Genomic DNA, 23,973 nt, shown 5'->3' with positions numbered 1-23,973 from the left:
CAATATACAAAATAAATACCTTTCCTTCAAACTTTAAGTTCTCAAGCAGAATTTTCTTACTTTGCCTTTCTGTCAGTTTCAATTATTATTGATGGAAATATTTTTTCATCCCTTTGTGTGTGGTGAAATCGACATTTACTGACATTTACTGACAAAAATCTAATCCTTCCAAACCTGGTACTAAGGCAGTAAAATATACCAACCCGTGTTGACTGAATACAGTGGGACAAATATCGGAGGCTTACTGTGGTTTAAATGTAGTCCTAGCCAAAAGGAGCGGACCTTCCCATGCGAGGGGAGGGGTAACATTCTCAAAGGTGGCTAGGTGACTTAGGAGCTGAAGTCTCACTGAAAGTCAAAGCAGCTTTTGGAAATGGGACTTTGGCTCCTAAGTCACTTAGGGCCTTCTAAGAATGTTACCTGACATGCAGAGTTCCCTTTGCATGCTCCTCTTCTGTTCCTGCACAAGCAGTGAAGAGCCTGCAAGACAACCTGGGCAGAGCTCCTCCCATGTCTTCAGGGTGGCAGGAGGGACTGAGCAGAGGGCAGCAGCTGGTGCTGAATTATTATGGGAGCTGGCCACTGAAGAGTGGCATGGCAGGAGGATGGGCCAGTGATCCTGGGGAGTGAAAGCCGGGGCCTGAGCAGGCCACGTGAGAAGAGCCCAGCATGGAGTCATGACCTCAGCGGGTGATAGGAGCAGGCAGGAGGTAGGGTGAGGAGTGGAGATTGGTGCCAAGCAGTTCAGCGGTCGACCTGAATGCTGCTGATGTGGTAGGGAGAGAGTTGGTGGAAAGGGTCACAGGAGGGGGGGATGAGAGGTCAGAGGTACAGAGGCCAATGCAGGCAGCTGCTTTTAGTCAGAAATGGTGTTGTGGTAGGAGGCCTGCCATACCGTGTGGGCCATGGCAGATCCACTTGTGGCTGATTCATCTTAAAGCAGCATGCCCCACAGGAGATCAGTGTATTACAGTATCTGGGAACGGAAAACAGCCCCACCCACAGCCTTGCCCCAGGACCTCCTCCACATGTGGGTCTTGGGGGCACCATCCGGCCGAATGGTACCAGTAAAATGACTCAGGTGTACAAACGGTCATAGTATGGGGCCTAAGATTTCAGAAAAATATTATACAAAATTGTATTGAATTATCTGAGAAATGTTTTGAGAGCATTCCTTAATTTGTGGCATTCCTGGCTTTACATGCCCTTAAAATTCTGGTAACTCGTGCTTTTAATATAATATTGACCATATTTGTTCAGCGTATGTATAATAGCTCCATTATATAATAGCTCCAGGTAAAGCCTGGGAGAGCTGTGTGTGTAGCCAGCATGTTGGGACTGTTTGCATGAATCCGCTGTGGAAATCATCAGTGAAGCCCTCCGGGTAAATCGTAGTAATAGTCTATGTGAGCCATTTCTCTTGGCTGCTGGAGTGCTGGAGAGTGTCTCATTTCCAATCACATTTGGAAGCATGGGAGAACTCAGTGTCATTGGGAATCAGCACCTGGCCCAGTTTCTGTCCAGAGTATGCAGTAAGAATAGATTTCAGTGATGTCATTACTAATTAATTAGCCTGTGATATCCAGATTTAGACACAAAACTCTGAAGCACCTGGCACTGGCCACTGTCGGAAGACAGGATACTGGGCTAGATGGACCATCAGTCTGACCCAGTATGGCTGTTCTTATGTTAACTACTGCTCTTGCTGTTATTGTTATTTATTACTGGGATGGTTGGAGCAGTGATGCCAACGCTCACGATTTTATCATGAGTCTCATGATATCTGGTGTTTTTCTTAAAGCCCCAGCACTTGGAGTCATGTGATTGTGAGAACTTCAGCTTTCATTGCTTTTAAAATGTATATTTCTTGCCACCGTGGTTGCAGAGTAGAGTTTGAAAACGTGAACCCTAAAGGCTCAGTAACCAGAAGTTAATTTACAAGAACCCAGAATGTGTCATGAGTAAGCCAGTGTTAGGATTTTTGAGGGCCTTACTCAGGATTTTTCAATGACTGGGGCTGGCAAGGCTATAGTAGTAAGGAGTTAAGATTGTTGCCCAGTGTGCTAGGCACAGTACACACACACACACACACACACACACACACACACACACACACACAATGAAAAGATGGCTCTTGCCCAAATGAACTTATAATTTAGGGCTCTGATCCTGCAAAGATTTATGCATATGCCTAACTTTATGCATTGTGAACAATCCCATGTCGGGTCATTACACAGTGCCCAATGCATGTGCCTAAATCCTTGCAGGATCGGGGCCGAAGTGTATTATTTATAAGTACTTTTTAGAAGTAAGTTAAAAAATGAAGCATTGTCTTGTGAATTTGGAAGCAAGTATGCAGCCAGCCAAGCCAATAGGCCAGTGTGGGGGTTGAGGTGAAGTTATTGCCTCGCCTAACGTTCTCCTCTCCCTATCCCATTGCGGTGCTGTGCAGCCGTTGGCTGTGTTTCATGAGCCATGCAATGTGGGGAGCATCTTACTGCTTCCCCAATGCCCATAACCCTCACGTAAGAACTAGGCAGGACCTAGGCCTTCTCCTGCTAAGCTCACTCCTTTAGGGACTCTATGTTGTATTGCTTTGCCATTACTCTTTTACCCGGTGCTGCCTCTGTCTGTCGGCTGTATCCATGTCTCTTGCCATGCGTTTACTGTAAAGGCCAGGATTGTCCTTTCATTTTGTGTGTGCACAGCTCCTAGCACAATAGGTACGTCTACACAGCCTCCAACAGTGAGCCTCCCAGGGAGAGGGGTAGGATGCCTGGTGCTGCGGCCTGTGTAGACATACCCGTAGAGCTGCAATCCCTGATGGGTCTCTAGGCACTATCACCACTTAAATAATAATACCATCCTGTGGTTGAACTAGTGCATCAATTTGTGGCCCCATGTTTAAAATTCAGCTTGAACGATGATTTGAATTAAAAAATGTTAGCCAGAGAGAACACGTGGACAAAACAGACAGGCTGCAGCCACAGCTCTTCCATATACTGCTTCCCTTCACTCTGATTCTTTAAGGAGAAGCTGTGTGAAATCCTGGGTCCTTTGAAGCCAGTGGCAAAACTCCTGAGGACTTCCAACGGAGCTGGGATTGCACTGGCTATCTTTTAAGATCTGAGGCCTGATCTACACTAGGGGAGGGAATCGATCTAAAATACACAACTTCAGCTACGAGAATAGCGTAGCTGAAGTCGATGCATCTTAGATTGACTTAGAATTACTTCGCGTCCTCGCAGCACGGGATCGACGGCCGCCGCTCCCCCGTCGACTCCGCTTCCGCCTCTCGCCCTGGTGGAGTTCCGGAGTCGATGGCAGAGCGATCGGGGATCAATTTATCGTGTCTACACTAGACACGATAAATCGATCCCCGATGATCGATCACTACCCGCTGATATGGCGGGTAGTGCAGACATGGCCTAAGTGTCTAGCACTGCTTTAATTCAGATTAGGTCTGTGCTTTGATTAAGAGAAAGACAGTGAACTTAAACATTTCAAAGCTATACTTTTTCTAATATCTTAAAAAGAAAAGGAGTACTTGTGGCACCTTAGAGACTTACCAATTTATTGAGCATAAGCTTTCGTGAGCTACAGCTCATTTCATCCAATGAAGTGAGCTGTAGCTCACAAAAGCTTATGCTCAATAAATTGGTTAGTCTCTAAGGTGCCACAAGTACTCCTTTTCTTTTTGCGAATACAGACTAACACGGCTGCTACTCTGAAATCTAATATCCTGATAATACATACATCAGCAAGTGATGGAAAATCTCAATAAAATGAATATATTTAATGCATGTATTTTTATAACACAACTTAAGGTATTAATGATTTGAGTAGTAATTTTGTACATGCATTAATATGGCTCCCATGTTATTTTGTTTTAGTTTTGCACTGATAACTAAATATGACCAAACAATTTTATTAAATGGGTAGGGTCCTACCAAATTCATGGTCTATTTTGGTCAATTTCATGGTCATAGGATTTTAAAAATTCGTAAATTTCAGGATTTTAGCTATTTGAATCTGAAATTCCATAGTGTTGTAATTGTCGGGCTCCTGACCCGAAAAGGAGTTGAGCGGGGGGGCAGGGGGCCCCAAGATTATTGGATGCGGGTTGCAGGGCTGCTGCACATTCTTCTGCGCTGCTGCTGGCGGCGGCTCTGCCTTCAGAGCTGAGCAGCTGGAGAGCGGCAGCTGCTGGCCGGGAGCCCAGCTCTGAGCCGCCGTCAGCAGCAGCGCAGAAGTAAGGATGACATCTTATGGTATTGCCACCCTTCCTTCTGCACTGCTGCCTGCAGGCTGGGCCCTCAGTCAGCAGCCACCACTGTCTGGTCACCGAGCTCTGAAGGCAGCAGCGCAGAAGTAAGGATGGCATATACGGTATCGCCACCCTGCTTCTGCCCTGCTGCTGGCGGGGCGCTGACTTCAGAGCTGGGTGCCCGGCCAACAGCCGCCGCTCTCCACCCACCCAGCTCTGAAGTCAGCGCAGAAGTAAGGGTGGCAAGACCACTACCCCCCTAAAATAACCTTGTGACCCCCCCTGCAACTCCCTTTGGGGTCAGGACCCCCAAGTTGAGCAGTGCTGGTCTCTCCCATGAAATCTGTATAGTATAGGGCAAAAGCACACAAAAGACCAGATTTCACAGTGGGAGACCCGATTTCATGGTCCGTGATGCGTTTTTCATGAATTTGGTAGGGCCCTATAAATGGGTCTGCAGCAAAAGGCAATTAGATCTTTGTAGATGATTTGGTTCTAGTTTGGTGGTAATCCTACAGTAGAAAGTAGCTGGTTTCTATGAAATTATGTGTAGCAAAATATATATATATTTTTATTTTATTTTAAACGTAGAGCTCAATTCTTCCTGATTGGAGTCAGTGGGTTGCATGGAGTGAAAGTCAACACAGAATTAGAGGGTGTCTTTACAATGGAGGCATGGTCTTGTTAAAGCACTAGACTGATGTACGTGAGATCTGGCTTCAATTCCTAGCTCAACCACAGGGTTTCTGGGTGACCTACGTCTCTTACGGACAGATCTTCAGAAGCGCTCAGGGCTGTTGAGAGCATTTGGATCTGCTGAGAGCTGAGCTTTTTTTGGGAAATCTAGCTCTGAATCTCTCTCTTTGTCAAGAATTATAACATTCATAAACCAGTCGGAGAATACTTCAATCTCTCTGGTCACTCGATTACAGACCTAAAAGTGGCAATATTACAACAAAAAGACTTCAAAAACAGACTCCAACGAGAGACTGCTGAATTGGAATTAATTTGCAAACTGGATACAGTTAACTTAGGAGTAGATGGGTCATTACACAAAGTAAAACTATTTCGCCATGTTTATCCCCCTCCCCGGGAAACAAAAGGTTTCCTTCCCCCACCCCCCCGCTCTCCTGCGGTAATAGCTCATCTTAAGTGATCACTCTCCTTACAGTGTGTATGATAACACCCATTTTTTCATGTTCTCTGTGTATATAAATCTCCCCCCTGTCTTTTCCACTGAATGCCTCTGATGAAGTGAGCTGTAGCTCATGAAAGCTTATGCTCAAATACATTTGTTAGTCTCTAAGGTGCCACAAGTACTCCTTTTCTCTTTGTCCTGGTTTCCCATTCCAAGAGAAGACATGGTGGCATAGGCCAGCTGCCCCAGTACAATCCTGCCAGGTATCAGGCTGCTATCCCATGCCGTGGTCCATGCTGCTGCATCTTCACTGCCATTATTACAAGTGCTAGCTAGATTAAAGCTGACATACACCTCCATTTGCAATGTAGACATACCCTCAGACTGCAAACTCTTCAGGCAGGGAATGTCTCTTCTTATACATCTGCTCAGCACCTAACACAGTGAGGTCCCAATCTCGACTGGCCCTGAAAGTGCTGCTGTAATATAAAAAAGAAGAAAAATTAGTCCCATGCTGTCAAATGACTTCGTAAACTGTTATAATTGGAATGAGAGAGTGAATCTTTAATTTTGACTTAAAAAGCCCAAACCTGATCTGTAGGGGATTTGCTGTCACTTAAAAACAAAACGATGTTGGTGTTCGTAACACAGTCCTGTCATAGAATCATAGAATATCAGGGTTGGAAGGGACCTCAGGAGGTCATCTTGTCCAACCCCCTGCTCAAAGCAGGCCCGATCCCCAACTAAATCATCCCAGCTAGGGCTTTGTCAAGCCTGACCTTATAAACCTCTAAGGAAGCAGATTCCACTACCTCCCTAGGTAACGCTTTCCAGTGCTTCACCACGCTCCTAGTGAAAAAGTTTTTCCTAACATCCAACCTAAACCTCCCCCACTGCAACTTGAGACTATTACTCCTTGTTCTGTCATCTGGTACCATCTGTCATCTGAGAACAGTCTAGTCCAGTGGTTCCCAAACTTGTTCCTCCGCTTGTGCAGAGAAAGCCCCTGCCAGGCTGGGCCAGTTTTTTTACCTGCCGCATCCATAGATTTGGCCACTTGCAGCTCTCAGTGGCCACGGTTCGCTGCTCCAGGCCGGTGGGAGCTGCTGGAAGTGGCAGCCAGTACGTCCCTCAGTCCGCGCTGCTTCCCGCATCTCCGATTGGCCTGGAGCAGCGAACTGCAGCCACTGGGAGCCGCGATCAGCCGAACCTGTGGATGCGGCAGGTAAACAAACCGTCCCAGCCCGGCAGGGGCTTTCCCTGCACAAGCGGAGGAACAAGTTTGGGAACCACTGGACTAGATTCATCCTCTTTGGAACCCCCTTTCAGGTAGTTGAAAGCAGCTATCAAATCCCCCCTCATTCTTCTCTTCTGCAGACTAAACAATCCTATAAGTCATGTGCTTCAGCCCCCTAATAATTTTTGTTGCCCTCCGCTGGACTCTTTCCAATTTTTCCACATCCTTCTTGTAGTGTGGGGCCCAAAACTGGACACAGTACTCCAGATGAGGCCTCACCAATGTCGAATAGAGGGGGATGATCACGTCCCTCGATCTGCTGGCAATGCCCCTACTTATACATCCCAAAATGCTGTTAGCCTTCTTGGCAACAAGGGCACGCTGTTGACTCATATCCAGCTTCTCATCCACTGTAACCCCTAGGTCCTTTTCTTCAGAACTGCTGCCTAGCCTGTCTGTCGACTGTAACCCATGTAGCTTTTACCAGCCATCTCTGGGATAGCATAGGGGAAGTAAAGTGGTGTGACCTCATGAAAGATAACAGGGATCTCCAACGAAAGAGAGAAGAACCAAACCCCATTTCTCTGTCTCCGTGTGCAATATGCTTGGATTGATTGATTGATTGATTCAAAAGTCCCATGCTGTCCAGAGGAGCAGATTCCTCTGTGCCCTGTGATCTGAGTTGGCTCCCGCTTCATCTTGCTGTCTGCTTCACGGAGTGTGATGAGCCATTCCCGGGACTGAGCTGGTGAGTGTTCTGAGCCTAATGAGTCATCCCTGCAAGTCCAATGATGCCAACAATGGCCCAGCCAATCCACAACCAAGGTCCTGACTAGGTGCCCCCAAGGCAGGTATACAGGTTCCTAACAGAAGCAGCCTCTCCAGTCTGTTCAGTGATGCTACCTTGTGGGGAGAATTCCCAGCTGCCTGGTGGTTGTGCCAGACTCCTCCAGCCTCTGCTTGTTCCTGCTCCAGACTCAGCCAGCATACCCATTCTGGCTAACAGCCTGACATGGAGCTGGTTTTAATTGTTAAAGCTCAGAAGAATTGGGGTGGTCACTACTTGAGAGAGAGAGAGAGAGCCATTCTCCTCAGGAGGGTCTACAACAGCTAAGATTAATTGGGCTGCTTTCCTTAGTGATGCCCAGGACTACTAAGATGGGAAGCCCATCTTCAGTGAGGGTCCCTAGACTTTGGAACTGGCAACTCCCATTGGTTTGACAAAACCTGATTCTGTTGAATTTCAGGGCCTGCTGCAAGGGCCTTCTCTGTTTTCTGAGGCTTTCAGAGCTGGCAAGGGGGAGGGAAGCTGGAGGTCAGTTTGAGGCCTGGCATTTATTTATGAACTCTGGAAGGTAGAAGTTCTAAGGAAATGCCATCATTTTACAGAGGGCACATTCATGTTTTAATGTGAAAAGGTGAAGTTTTGCCCCTGTGTAGATGGCTAGTACAAACACCTTAGTCCTTCAAGGAGCCCCTTTGGCATAGGACGACTCAAATGTTACAGGAATGGGATCCTATTTTGCATAATGTACAGAATTTAATCATGTGTGGTAATAGTCACAAATAAATCCACTGCTGTTGGAAGCTTACTGTAATTTCCCATTACCTGGGAACGTCATTTCATTCAAATTGAGCAACACTCATGTAGCTTCCAAATTTGGCAATAACTAAAGACCTTAAGGAAAAAAATCCAATAATGTCATTAATTAGAAACAGAATGAAAAATTGCAATAAACTAGGCTTTTGAAGTGTGGCCGGTGTTAACTAGGAAACAAGTAACGTTAATTTACCTGTAGACTCTGCATTCCTTTTCTCTAGTTACAGCCAGATTCCTGTGCTACCCTGTGTTAATGGTACTGTGGTTTTTTGGGTTCTGTGATGTCAGTTGATGGATTTGATCTAATCTTAAGCATGAATCTGACTTCTGTGTCATTTGCTGTGATTTCAGACTGCAAGGCAACATTGGCACAAGGTCTAGGAAAGAATGCCAAGGGGTTTAGGAGGTTGAAATTTGAGACCCTATCGTGTTTACACATACAGAAATGTAATTGGATTCAATAAGTTGCCGGCCGATATAAAACAATACTAAAATAGGCTGAGGTCCGTAGCATAGCTGCACATAGGGTACAGACCACTCTGGCTTTCAATACTAAGCCAGCAAGAGCATAATCTTTTCCTTTGCTGATACTTTAATCTTCTTTTAAAAGGAAATTGAAGCCCAAGTAGTTGGAGAGCTGACAACAAGGAGAAGTGGGGCCAGCTCCTCAGCTGGTGTAAATTGGCATGCATCTATTGACTTGAGAGGGGCACGATGGTTTTCTCCAAGTGACAATCTGGCCCCATGGAGATCAGGGGTGGATTGAGGGTCTTGGCTTGGGGAAAATAGCTTGCTTAGTGCAATGAGAATGAGCCAAACTTGTATTTTTCTCCCAGCCTTCCCTACTGGTTAACCTAAAGCTGCACCAGATGTGGGCTTGGGGGTGAGATGAAGGAACATTAGCTGCTGTCTGTGCCAAAGTGAAATACACAAAGGCTAAATTAATTGGGCCAGGGATAGCATTATCTAGAATATGAGTTGTAGAGTCTGGATTAATTATTTTATCTTGATGCAGTGGTCATTTACCTGATAACATTAGTTTGTCTTAAAATACAATTAAGATTTTATTCCCATAAACTTTATTGTACATTAGATGTTACTAAGGCTCAGTGCGGTACTTCTTGGATACTGTGTTTGGTGCCTCGCTGGCTAATTCAGTGCTAATGTCATTATAAAAGGTTGCAGAGGAAAAATGTTCTAAAAGGTCTTTTTCTTATGAAATCCTGTTCTGTAGTTATTCAGATGTGAATAATGATGGGTAATTGGCAGTGACTTTTATTTATTTAGTCTGGCCACTTAAAGCTATTACGGAAATGTTACAAACAGCATAAAAAGTAAGACCAATTTTCTGAGATGTTATTTGGTTTATGATTAATTTTAGTGTCAGGAAAGCAAAATGTACATTAGCAATTTCACACCTTGTTACATTTTCTGTTTGTCTTCATCACGTGCATGATTGTTTTGGTGAACAGTGAACGTAAATGCAGATGATGTAATATCCCACTTTCATTTTGAGAATGTTGTTTGAAGTTAGCGTGAACTTGCAGATTCCCTTGTAAACAGCATCAAAAGGAGGTATTATTTACATCCACTCCATTGACATCAAGGCAAAGATTTAAATAATAAGTTCCTTCCTACCAACTCACCCCTTTGTGCAACATTTATTATAGTTTCTACACATCCTGAATTTTATACTCTAAATGGAACTTTTCAGTGGATGGGCTCCCTTTTATTAAAAGGATATTCCCTTGTAGAACCAGTGACCTTTAAAAAGCAAGTTTCAATGTAATCTTTTTATTTTCCTGAGATCATATAGCTCAGTATCCAGTTGCAGGCTTTTAAGATGGAATGATTGCAGACTTTGTCTGGCGGCTCAGATTGAAATTACATTTTGTTTGATAAAGAAAACTCTAAAATACTTAATACTTTCCTTCTTCAGTTCAGAACATTGTAACGTCAATGTGTTGAGGATGCAGAGTAGCTACGGTATCATTCCAGCACCACTGGGATTGATTAAATATACTTAATTGGTCTTTATCTCATGATTACACTTTAACAATTCTTAGGAAGAAGATCCAAAATGGATACAGTTACTGCCTCTCTAATTTACTTTGGGAGTTCACTTACCCATTTCTTATCTTGCTTCTCTTTCCCGGTAGAGTACAGCATTCTGCTTGGCTGCAGCCAAACATGTGGGATTCTTATGCAGCCAGAAATTAAAGTTTGTAAGCTAACAAAGAAAAGACAAATTGCAAAGTCAGAGCTATGTCGGAAGGCCAATATGGCATTAGAAGTAAGACACTCAAAAAAGTCAAAGTCTGCCCTGAGCCAGGTGGTTCAGCAGGCTGAATCAGTTAGGCATGTCAGTTTCCGCAGCCAGTGGTACACAAGGAAGTGATGTGGCTAGCATCAAGGACTACCTTTGTCTTCCCTAACCCCAAAGCCTGGGACCTACCTTGAAGCTGGTCTTTCAGTGTGAGTTTGAGCAAGACTCAAACCCATGCCCTTACGGATTGCAGTTGAGCACATTATCCACTGGGCCACTTAAGATGCTCCTGAAGTTTAATCCTGGCGCTTCCACTAGATTGCATGGCCTTGGGCAAGATGCTTCCTCTCCACCTTTTTCATATCTATAAAATGGAGCTAACCATACTCCTCCCTCCTAGCACCATGCCGTGGCATGGTGAGGATTAGTGTTTGCACAGTAATCTGAACATGCGTATTACTATATCCAGGCTCTGTTTATTTTTCTCTATCATTGGAGCAGGGATGGTACATTTTCTATTACACATGTTCTCAGAAAGGAGATTGGGGTACTGGATTTCTGTGTTATAGAAGATGTACTGGACTGCCTTTAAGATCTTAGAGGGAGATTTCCCAAAGTGTTGATGGGATTGAAGAGCACAAGCTCCATTGTTTTAATGGGACTTGCACTCCTAAATCTCTTTGACAAATTAGAAAATCTCCCACATAGAAAATAAAAGGTCCTTTATCTGGTAAAGCATTCTTGGTACTAAGTCGCTTCTACTGAGGCTTTGTCTTCTGGGGGAAGGCTTGAGATGCACGGACACAGAAAGGAAGAGCTGAAATTCAGCCGAGCTGCAGAACATGTACTGTAAAGCTTTTGGTCTGATGTTTCCTTGATTCGTTAGGGTTAGGGTACAAACTCGAGAAATGATCTCAGATTTCTCTCTCTTCTACTTTTAAACATATGTTCCACAGCCTGCCTTTTTGTGAAGGTAACTTTGAAAGTGCAAAGCTGCATAAAGGGACATAAACCCTTCACAAAGGTTGCAGTCTCTTAAAGATCACATTGGCTACTCCTGATGCCCTTTGAGACTCTGCACACACAGCCCTAGATCCCCAGATCTGGGCAGAGGCCGAGAGAGGAAAAGTAAAGAACGAGTTATGTTTTGGCCTAGTTGTTTCCAAACACACCATTTCCCAAAGGGAGGTGTTGATTTTATGACATGTGACCAGCTCCTCAATGGCTGAGGAGACAGCTTGGCCTCCTTAAGCTATCAATTTCCTGTGGATCATGAGAGGAGCTTACTCTGAGCAACTTCTTCCTATTGTGTGAGAATTCACCACTTCCCCCTCTCTATTGGCTAATATTTCCCCCTAACACACACACACACACACAACTCACATGTCATATACACACATGTCTGACATGTCACACCTCTGTCATACACATGTTGAGGGAGGCGGGAGATCAGTACAAATGGAGATTCCTGTGTGATGATATAAATCCATCAAAAGAATGGCACTAGCCATAATGTGGCTGCATAAGAGATTATGGGGGAGGATTCTTTTTCCTCCTCCCCCTCCATGCCTTGAGCATTTGTGTTGGAGCTGTCCAGATCAGAGCTCCAGGTGCTAGGGGCTGGGCAGGGGCTGCATGCCAGATGGTCTGTCCAGGAAGCAAGTGGATAGAGAGTAGACAAAACCATGGCATCTCCCTCCCCTCTCCCCTTTTCATGCCTGGCTGGTTGCACAAAGACAGGGAGTAGCCTGCACCCTGAAAACAGCTGTAGTAAATTACTTCCCTCCTGTTCCCCGTGCAGCCTGGGTCCTCTGGGAGGTATTGTGCTTCTCGGAGTTCTAGCTGCTGAGGTGCTTTGGTGGGTAATACACAAGCTAACCCCTAAGTGTGAGAGCCAGTGTAGGCCCCACTTGCACAAGCAGAAGAGTCCTATTGACATCAAGGGAGGCACTCTCATGTGTCAGAGGTGGGGGGTCTCATCACTTGAATTTTTAAATCAAGATGGGATGTCTTTCTAAACATATGCTCTAGCTCAATCATCAGATATGGGCTTGATGTAAATGGTGACGTTCTATGCCTTGGTTATGCAGGAGGTCAGATTGAATGATGACAGTGGTCCTTTCTGGTCTTAGGATCGATCAAACTGTTTACAGGTTAAGGGCCTTTCACACCTCTCTGGCTTGTACCCCCTCAGCAGTTCAATTCCAGGCACCCTGGAGTGTGTAGATAGAAGGCTGCTGTGACTGTGAACCTGAGGCCTACTCTTCAGAAAAGACCACGTGGGGGAGAGTACTACTCTACAGTGTCCTCAGAAAGCCAAAGTGGTGAGAGATTAGTAAACAGCAGGTGAATATGTTTACCTGGAAGATGTTCAGATTTAGGGTCCTGATTTTCCAACACAAACTTGCCAACGGTGTCCAATCCAGGAATAAACATTTGGAAAATGTCCCGTATTCGTTCTGGCTGAAGCTCGGAGTTGGCAAAATGAGTTTGTTTGTTGTCTTCGTTATTTAACTGGGATTTTTTTTTGGTAGCATGTTAATTAGTTCCTCTTGCATACAAAAAGTAATATTTTTATGGATCAGTGAAATTTTGGAAGGTAAAATATGTTTGAATTGAGGATTATCATTTTTACACCAAATGCAAAATGCTATTTATTTGATGGGCGGCGGAGAGAGGTACAGAGCTGAACGGAGAAGATACACAATCTCAGCTAGAAAAGAAAGGATGGTATGGTGGGAAGGATGCCAGCTTTAGGTGAAGCGGGGCGGAAAGGTTCAATTCCCTGCCCTGCCTTAGGCAAGTCATATAGTCTTTGCGTATGTTATGCCCTGATGGGTGAAATTGGATAAGTGTCGTCCTCCTACTTCACTAGGGTGTTGTGAGGATAAACGCATTGTCGTGTGAGGTGCTTAAATACTGTGGTAATGGAGTTCATAGAGGTACCTACAAAAACAGGCATGTGTTGCCCTGATGCTCTCATATCTCCTTGTTGTCATTTTTAGATCTGTGGGTTTTGCTATCGATTTAAAAAACACTGGCATTATTTAGCTTGTGCATCACCATTCTCTTTCTGGCTCCCTTCCGGATTTCTATGAGTGATCCCTGGAGACCATTACAGCCCCAGTCAGCCCTGCGCAGACGCACCAAGACTCAGGGGAACAATAAAAGCATGACGTTTTATTTTCTGTAGGACATTCCGCAATGGAGCTGGTAGCGGTTGTAAAAAGCATAACTTTAACAGTTGTTTAGGTCTCTGAGTTGAAAATGAGCCATCAAATATATTTGCAATGCATGTGTGCGCTGTAAAGATAGCAAATAGCTTGGGAAGGCTGATTGTAAAATTATATAGTTCCTTTAATTCTGCAGGCTCCCTAAGGCCAGTAGAAAGTTCAATAGACAAACCTGATGCTGGGCTTGCTGCCTAGTGGTCACCATTAAAATCGTTACAATTTCCATTTGCAAGGAATTAATGCCACTGTGGCATCTAAGGTATCATCTCAGCAATGTTGATGAGAAAAACAAGGAACGGGTAAAGATAATAACGGCAGCCATTGTATTCAGCACTGAAGTTTAGCTGCCCCTGGAGCGACAGATGGAGCTATTTTCATCAGTGCACAGTAGTGCCTGACCTAGCACAGGTTTCAGAGTAACAGCCGTGTTAGTCTGTATTCGCGAAAAGAACAGGAGGACTTGTGGCACCTTAGAGACTAACCCATTTATTTGAGCATGAGCTTTCGTGAGCTACAGCTCACTTCATCGGATGCATACTGTGGAAAGTACAGAAGATCTTTTTATACACACAAAGCATGAAAAAATGGGTGTTTATCACTACAAAAGGTTTTCTCTCCCCCCACCCCACTCTCCTGCTGGTAATAGCTTATCTAAAGTGCTGGTAATAGCTTATCTCCTTACAATGTGTATGATAATCAAGTTGGGCCATTTCCAGCACAAATCCAGGTTTTCTTCCCCCCCACCCCCCCACACAACCCCACTCTCCTGTTGGTATGCATGGGGAGATAAGCATGGGGAGTAGGTGGCCAGCCCTCTGTGGAGAAAGAAGTGGTTAGGGACTATTTAGAAAAGCTGGATGTGCACAAGTCCATGGGGCCGGATGCGTTGCATCTGAGAGTGCTAAAGGAGTTGGCGGCTGTGATTGCAGAGCCATTGGCCATTATCTTTGAAAAATCATGGCGATTGGGGGAATCCCGGATGACTGGAAAAAGGATAATGTAGTGCCCATCTTTAAAAAAGGGAAGAAGGAGGATTCTGGGAACTACAGGCCAGTCAGCCTCACCTCAGTCCCTGGAAAAATCATGGAGCAGGTCCTCAAGGAATCAATCCTGAAGCACTTACACGAGAGGAAAGTGATCAGGAACAGTCAGCATGGATTCACCAAGGGAAGGTCATGCCTGACTAATCTAATCGCCTTCTATGATGAGATTACTGGTTCTGTGGATGAAGGGAAAGCAGTGGATGTATTGTTTCTTGACTTTAGCAAAGCTTTTGACACGGTCTCCCACAGTATTCTTGTCCGCAAGTTAAAGAAGTATGGGCTGGATGAATGCAGTATAAGGTGGGTAGAAAGTTGGCTAGATTGTCGGGCTCAAAGGGTACTGATTAATGGCTCCATGTCTAGATGGCAGCCGGTATCAAGTGGAGTGCCCCAAGGGTTGGTCCTGGGGCTGGTTTTGTTCAATATCTTCATAAATGATCTGGAGGATGGTATGGATTGCACTCTCAGCAAATTTGCGGATAATACTAAACTAGGAGGAGTGGTAGATACGGTGGCAGGTAGGGACAGGATACAGAGGGACCTAGAAAAATTGGGGGATTGGGCCAAAAGAAATCCGATGAGGTTCAACAAGGATAAGTGCAGGGTCTTGGACTTAGGACGGAAGAATCCAATGCACCACTACAGACTAGGGACCGAATGGCTAGGCAGCAGTTCTGCAGAAAAGGACCTAGGGGTGACAGTGGACGAGAAGCTGGATATGAGTCAACAGTGTGCCCTTGTTGCCAAGAAGGCCAATGGCATTTTGGGATGTATAAGTAGGGGCATAGCTAGCAGATGGAGGGATGTGATCGTTCCCCTCTATTCGACATTGGTGAGGCCTCATCTGGAGTACTGTGTCCAGTTTTGGGCCCCACACTGCAAGAAGGATGTGGAAAAATTGGAGAGAGTCCAGCGAAGGGCAACAAAAATGATTAGGGGTCTGGAACACATGACTTATGAGGAGAGGCTGAGGGAACTGGGATTGTTTAGTCTGCAGAAGAGAAGAATGAGGGGGGATTTGATAGCTGCTTTCAACTACCTGAGAGGTGGTTCCAAAGAGGATGGTTCTAGACTATTCTCAGTGGTAGAAGATGACAGGACAAGGAGTAATGGTCTCAAGTTGCAGTGTGGGAGGTTTAGGTTGTATATTAGAAAAAACTTTTTCGCTAGGAGGGTGGTGAAGCACTGGAATGCGTTACCTAGGGAGGTGGTAGAATCTCCTTCCTTAGAAGTTTTTAAGGTCAGGCTTGACAAAGCCCTGGCTGGGATGATTTAGTTGGGGATTGGTCCTGCTTTGAGCAGGGGTTCGACTAGATGACCTCCTGAGGTCCCTTCCAACCCTGATATTCTATGATTCTATGATTCTCTCAGTAACCACACTGCAGTAAAGCAGCCTCGGATAGGGTGGAGACGGGCGTGTTATAAAGTTTGAGGTTAGCTGGGTACAACAGGTGGATCAGCAGACAGATTGATAGAGGTATTCCCTGGCTTGAAATAACACCAATCATTTTGAAAAATAAGGCATCATCGCACCAGGTTGATTTTCCTTCCACATGTGGAGTTGAAATTTAGACGCCAAACAAACACTGATTTTTAAAGTACTTCAGTGGCCTCCATGGGTGTAAAATGTCCTTGAATCGTTATCTACACTGAACAACACCGCCAATCCCTACTTGCCCCCAGCACCTGCTGCCCCCAGTCCTGATCCCCGCCCTGGTGGGGAGCTCTGGCACAAGTATTGTGCCCACATTGAGCTTGCCCTACTGCAAATTCTCTCTCTCCTCCCCCAGCTCTGCCATCTGCCTAGTCACGCAGCAGTACTCCTCCACTCTCATAGACTCCTGGGCTCACACTCCTAATCCATGGTGTGTCACTTCTCACTCCCTCTGTGCACCCGTCTCCCCACTCCGGATCTTGCCAATTGCTAGAGCTGGTTAGATAATGGGATGGATTTTCTTTGCAAACATTTTGTGAAAAGAATGACCTCCCTTTTTCTTTTCCTTCGGAAAACACTGAATTTTGACAATCTCTCCTGCTCTGCCTTACCCAGCCTCTTAGCTTGTCAGACCGTCTCACTCTCTTCCTCCTAATGCTTCCAATTGACTCTCCTTCACCTTCCCATCTGATCTGCCACAGCCTTCTTCCTTCCCTTCCTCTAAAGGCTGTAAGTCTTGCGCTGCTCCTCTCCCTGGCATCACTGACACAGACAAGCATTACAGACTGACACAGAGACACATCACTTCCCCAATTCAGGCAACCGAGCAGCTCTGAGATCCTCTTCTGAACATTTCAATACGTTGTAAAGTGAATACCTTTGCTGTGACAGGAAGCTTGCAGTATGTAGCCTCATTGCCACCAGGAGCAGGCTATGGGTTTTGGGGGGGAACTGCTGCTGTAGCTGACAGCTTAGCATTGTGCTGAACAGGGGTGCTGGAATAAATTGCATAGTGGGGGTGCTGAGATTCATTGAACCAAACTGTAGATAGTGGAAGCCACTTCAAGACAGGGGGTGCAGCAGCACCCTTAGTTCCAGCACCTATGGTGCTGCATTGAAGTCTTCTTATATTGGTGGGTTTGGTCCAGATCTTCAGCTGTTGAAAATCAATGTAACTCCATTTGCTTCAACAGAGCTATGTCAAATCATGCCAGGTGAGGATGTGACTTTTATTTTAAAAGGGTTCCCTGCCCTTGTTTAATTTGATCTCCTCCTGTGCATTTTGTCAGAAAATATTTATTTAAAGCTTTATGCAAATTACTGCATAACAATTCTTTGGAAACATCACTAAGTTTTTGTAACAGCAGCTGGACTGAGACTACAGTCTCGAGGGGAGGGATAGCTCAGTGGGTTGAGCATTGGCCTGCTAAACCCAGGGTTGTGAGTTCAATCCTTGAGGGGGCCATTTAGGGATTTGGGGCAAACACTGGGGACTAGTCCTGCTTTGAGCAGGGGGTTGAACTAGATGACCTCCTGAGGTCCCTTCCAACTCTGATATTTCATGATTCACAGTTCAGAAATCATCAATGGGATCAGAGCTTCACCTAGTGAAAATCACAGAGCTCCATTGACCCCAAAGTGCCAGATCCCGAGCTGATATAATCCACACTGAAGTTAATGTACACTATACTGATTTACATTAGTGGACTAATGCAATGTTGAATTTAAATTAGGAAACAAGATACTGTCCTACTAACTATCATTTTGTTTTGTTTTTCTCTTGTCTTGCAGCACCTTCTCCAATCAGTATTGTGAAAAAAGGAAAGATAGCTAAAAATAGCATCTCCCTTTCCTGGCAGGAGCCCGATCGACCCAATGGTATCATCCTGGAATATGAAATCAAATATTTTGAAAAGGTGTGACTGACTGATTGCAAAGCATCCTAAGTACCTTCTCTTTGCTGTCCTTCTCTTTTAGTTATAATTATCCTACACATGGAAGGGAATGAAGCAATTTTATGTGTAAATCAATGTCAGATTGATTCTGCAGTAAATGATTAGGAAGACTTGAAATGTGTGTGTTGTTTTCCATTAGTGTGCCACTTCTATTGAACAAATACATTAAAACTGCATGTCAGTTTCATCTCCAGTCTTATCACATTAAATTAAAGTATACTAATTTGTTATGAGTCAAAGGAGCTTGGGAACTAGCATCCTTCTTCTCACTCAGAGCATCGGGCAATCCCCAGTCTTTTAATTTTACACTTCAGCTTTGGTGTTTTAAGGATCAGCTGGCATTTATTCCAGTGTTCATCAAAACGTCTGCCAGGGCATGTCAGCATTCTCATTGTATCTCTGCAATAGGTGGTGGTTGTTACGATTTATTTGCATTATGGTAGCACCTAGGAGTTCCAGTCGTGGCCCAGGACCCCATTGTGGTAAACACGGTACAAAGTCAGAACAGAAAGACAGCCCCTACCCCCAGGGACTTCATAGACTATCAGGATTGGAAGGGATTTCAGGAGGTTATCTCGTCCAACCTCCAATTTTTGCCCCAGATCCCTAAATGGCCCCCTCAAGGATTGAACTCACAACCCTGGGTTCAGCAGGCCAATGCTCAAACCACTGAGCTATGGTTTCAATCCATTGACCTCTTGGTTATGGGCCCAGCATGATTCCGCTGTGCCACTCTGCTGGCTCTTCAAAAAAATAAAATAAGACCTTTGGAAGTTTAACAGAGTGAGACACTGGCTCTCTATAGCCTGACCTGATAGAGACCAGGGACTTGAACCTGGGTTTCCTACATCCTAAACACCACTTCCAGTGTAGGAGGCCACATCCTGAAGCCCTAGGCAGTCTTCCCTCAGCAGAGTTCTTACTGAAGTCCATAGGAGGTTTGTCAGAGTAAGGACAGAGGATTGACCTTGGGCAAGTTCCTTCCCCTTTCTCTTCCTCTATCTTGTTGGTTGAGAGAGTGAGCTCTTTGGGGCAGGGCCTGTCTCTTGTGTGTGTGTACACAGGGCCTGGCACAATGGAGCCCTGATGTGGCTGGGAACATCTAGGCACTACGGTTATATACAAAATATTTAAAAATGGTGAGTGTCATTGCACCATGTAGGTATGTCCCCATCCTTGGGGCAAAGTGGAGCTTCCGTGCTCCAAGGGGAGCACCAAGGAGCTTCCAGTCTCAGAGAGGCAGGATGTCTACTGATAGAAGCAGCATCCCCACAGCCTTGTCTTTCATGGGGTGCAACCTACTACCCTATGCAAGCAGGCCAGCTCAGCTTTCCAACAGAGGGAGTGACCTGGAGCACAGGGCCTTCAAATCTTGTCTGGGCCTGAGCAGCACAAGGTGGGGAAGGTTAATTTGTGCTCTGTGCCCACATAAAGGCCACCCAGAATCTGGTCCTGAGCAGGGACATTGGTACCTGACCCAAGACATTTAGGGACAAGTTGTGCCCCCGGAAATGCATGCAGTTCCCATTGACTTCAGTTAGGATTGCTTCCCTGGATCTGAGGGCAGAATTTTAGCCCTAGGTCTTCAAAATAAACAATTGGCTCAAAGGTGCTAAGAATCAGGATAACTTTCCATGTCATTCAGGACAGGCACATTAGTTTGGGTAAAGTTGACGACCCCTTTCCAGAAAGTTTGGGATGTTTGTTTTCTTTTGCATACTTCTCTTGTTCCAGTGCCTCTGGGGCCTGATAAACCCACAGAGCAAGGCCTTTTTGGTCCTTCTTACCTGTCTGGCACAGGATATATCTCACATCTCCCAAGGATGCTGGGTTTGATGGAACTCCTAGCCCAGTTTTCTAAACACAAAGGATTGGATAAACTTCAGATGAGCATCTGAACTAGTCAGTGTTGAGCCAAATTGGACGTTTGGTTCTTTTGATGTTAGCTCTTCGCTGCTCACGATACATACGTAACATCTTGTGCCCCACGCGAGTGCCAGTACCAGCCACCCCAAAACGCCATTCATCCAGAACAGCTGGCTTTAGGAAGGATGAAAATATTGTAGGCTCACAGGGCTCAATCCTCAGCTGTGCGAAGTTTACCCTCAGTGCAGCTCAGAGTTCCGGCAGGAAAAGAGGGTGGATCTGAGTTTCGGCTGGGGGGAAAAAAAAAAAAAGAGTCTGGGGCACTGCAAGTACTAACAGAAACTTGCTTCCAAGAGGAATCCCCCCACTGGTTCAGAGGAAGAGGCTTTTTCATCTCGTGACACGGTAGCCTGGGAAGGAGGGAAGTAGCCAGTAATGCTGACAAGCGAATAAGGATGAGTTCTGTGAAGCAGATGGGGAGGGGAAGGAGAGGTTTGGAAGGGCACAACCAAGTCCCGATGCCTGAGACAAGGTCGTGGAAACCTGTTCATCCATCAGCCAGCCAGCCAGTAGATTTTGGCTCCCAGAAATTTTGACCAGAGAATAGGGTAACGGTGTGGCCTCATGGACCAAGCACTGGATTGAGACTCAGGAGGTCTGAGTTTTGTTTCTGGCTCTGCCACTGGTCTGCTGGGTGACCTTGGTCAAATCACTTCCCCTCTTTGTGCTTCAGTTTCCCCATTTGTAAAACGGGGATAGTGGTACTACCCTCCTTTGTAAAACACTTTGAGATCTACTGGTGAAAAGTGCTATATAATAGGTATTATTACCATATATTTCATCATCCCACTCACCTGGCTTGACCAATCCAATTACATTTGGCCATGAAATGAATAAAATGTTTAACAGATTACTAATATGTGTACATATTTGATTAGTTCATAAGTGTCAAACCTCTTTAACACAATGTTGCTTATTCTTTACTTTTTTAAAAATTAAGACATTACAATACACATTATAACAAATACACTTGTGTGAATAGTGTGTGTGAGTTATGCACCTAAGCCAAGATTTTCAAAAGTGACTAGTGATTTTGGGTGCTTTGATTTTTGGATGCACAACCTGGGACACCTTTAAAAGGGTCTGGTTTTCAAAATGTGCTGTGCACCCAACCTCTGAAAATCAGGACCTTTAAAAGTGTCTCAAGTTAAGAATCCAAAAATTGAAGCACTCAAAACCACTAGTTACTTTTGTAAATCTTGACCATGCTATATAGTAATTTTCAAGGCTGTGTGAGGTTTACAATTCCTAGAAACAACAACAGAAGCTAATCATATAAAATATAATCCTATGAATTGCTGAATGTCCTCAATTCCCAGTGAAGTCAGCAAGTGCTGAGAGTGCATGGCTACCGAGCTGGTTGGAAAATGAGAGAGGGGGGTTTCCCATGGAAAATTCCAACCATTTGGTGAAATAATCTAAAAAAAAAAAATGTTCTGATTCTGAAATGCCCTTTTTGTGGGAGTTTTAGTTCAGGTTCCTCACTCTCCCATTCTCTTCTATAGGCCAGGCTCCTTGGTCAGAATACATCCCCCATGGTGCACAGCAATCTCCCCTCCGACACATCAAGGGGAGCCCCTGGTCATGGTGAATCATGGGAGATAAAGTCTGGCTGGGGAGCTCGGCCCATTGAGAAGAAGAGGGGACAAGAGGAAACCAAACTACAACTCCCATGTGGCACCAGGGTAAATAGGCAAATAAAATATTTCAGTTTGCATCTGAAAAAATGTTTTGGGGCATTTGTTGTTGTTGTTTTTATGAAAAATCAAAACTTTCTGCAGAAAGCACTTTTCACCATAAAATAACTTTAGTTGAAAACCCAGTTTTCTGTTGAAAAAAAAAATTAACAGAAAAATTTAGATCAGTCCTAGTCCGCTCCTTCCAGGATTGGGTCCTTATTCCCTTGGAAAAGGCATGATTCATTTTAGAGCCCTCTATGCAAAAGGTATGCCCAGTGCTCAATTTGGATGGTTAGTGAAATAGAACATAAGAATGTATCACTCAAGAGAAGTCATGTAATTATGATTATATTTCTCAAATTGCGTAAATTACATTTGATGAGTGCAAAAAGGCCTTTAACTGATTGTTCTCCAGCAAACCAGCTGTGCTGCCATTGTCCACCGAATCAATGCAGTGTGAGGCCATAGCTATGCAGTCAGCTGCACAACTGGTCCCCCCTCACTCCCTCCCACAGTAGATATCCCTAGAACATTCAGCAACAATCAGTCCAGTAGCAGTGAAATATGCCAAAGCTTCTTAAATATATAGGCACAACAGCACATAGCAACAATGTAGTGAGAGCTCTTAGAACATAGTTTTCCCCCAGAAAAGCCCTTGCTGATACTGTTGCCTACGGCCTCTCTGAAATTCCTTTAACAGAGCTTCGGGTGGACGGATTTTTGCTCCATTTTTGCAAAAAGACTCAAGTCAGTTGTTCCCGTAAAAGGAGGGAACCGTTGTTTTTATTCTGAAAGGCACCCGGGAGCTAATACACTGCATTGAAAATAAGTAGGTTAGTTCACAACTGCAATGTAGTTGATGTGCCAAAATGCACATACACCAAAAGTCATGGTTTCAGTATAAAATAACCCCATTCTTTTATTATCTCCACCCCATCCCCCAATAAACCTCTCAGGGACAGATTTTCTAAAGCTTTCAACATACGCAAGTGGGGTCACATTTTCGCTCAGTACCCAGTGCTTCTCAGTGGGAGCTTCTGGGTGCTGAAACCTTTTGAAAAGCTGACTCTCCGTTTAATTTGGCCATACGTGCCAGCCCAGGTTTGTCCCTTTGTCCTGGATTACTTTATAAGGCATGCAATGGGCAGTCGGAACATGGGGCTGGATTGTACTCTAGGGTATAGCTCTCTCCAGGGCAGATCGGGGCTGGCACATGTTATGGAAAACTCTGGGGAGGGATTGTGTCTCAGCTTCGCAGGGCTGCCAGGGGGTGTGCAGTACATTTCAGCAGGGGACCCAATACCACTGCTGCAGTGAGTTCAAGTAACGCTGACATTGCAGCGAGAAAAGACTTTTGGTTGATCAGTTTCTTTTGATTTAGGCATAGTTCTAGGAAAGATTTGCTCTGAAGAATTACTCACCTTCTTATTCTCCATATTCAGTAGATGGAGTGCTTTAAGATTTGTGTGAACATTTGAAGTGTCCCTATTATTTTTTAAGTGTTGATTGAAATTGAACCTTCCTCGGCATTGGAAATGTAGCTATTTCAAAACGGCGACGCTGTGATGAGATATGAAGCAAGGAACTAGAATCTGTCTTTGCTTGAAATAAACAACCATTAATTCTTTTGTTACATTGCTTACAAACGTTACGCTGCGGTACATTTTGCTATTGACTTTGACTAGGTTGGGGTAGATTATCTCTGATGTTTTAGCCTACTGTCATTACTATTAATGATGAGCCAATAATTAACAATGAAAAATGTATGATTGTTTTTTCTTTTGTTGTGTTTGCAAATTGTTTTTAAATAGATCACAACATTTTTATTCAAATTATTCTCAAATGTCTTCATTAAATAGTTCTTAGTCTGCAACTTGTTCATAAGTAGCTGTTGCAACCATTTGTAATTTACACAGTCTTAATCACTTACATAAGTCATGTGGTATTGTTTCTGTTATCTGATTGGGGCACTGATTCCACAACATACTTAAGCATGTGCTTAGCTTTCCACATGTGTGTAGTCCCATTGACTTCAAAGGGAGTATGGAGAAGCTTAAAGTTAGGTATGTGTCTAAATGCCTTGCTAAACTGGAGGCTAGTTGTTTCATGTAACTAAACAATATAAATGTAAATTATAAAACTGAATATATAGTTTGAATTTTGCTTTTGGCTAATATTGAAGATTGGTATTTTC

The 23,973-nt window shown here is 44.5% G+C and overlaps 1 protein-coding gene across 4 annotated transcripts in view; it reads left to right on the top strand.

The window, feature by feature from the left end:
• The window catches only part of EPHA5 (EPH receptor A5), a 304,714-nt gene that overhangs the window by 196,574 nt on the left and 84,167 nt on the right, over positions 1-23,973 (top strand). For all 4 annotated transcript variants that reach the window (XM_077814318.1, XM_077814314.1, XM_077814319.1 and 1 more), the window contains one exon: positions 18,011-18,135. In XM_077814318.1, coding sequence (XP_077670444.1) covers positions 18,011-18,135 — 125 coding nt within the window. The remainder of the gene's footprint in view (positions 1-18,010; positions 18,136-23,973) is intronic.

The sequence above is a fragment of the Eretmochelys imbricata genome, chromosome 4 (assembly GCF_965152235.1).
Source record: "Eretmochelys imbricata isolate rEreImb1 chromosome 4, rEreImb1.hap1, whole genome shotgun sequence".
Lineage (NCBI taxonomy): Eukaryota > Metazoa > Chordata > Testudines > Cheloniidae > Eretmochelys > Eretmochelys imbricata.
Note: the sequence above shows the minus strand (reverse complement) of the source record. Positions and strands in the feature narration are given on the sequence as shown.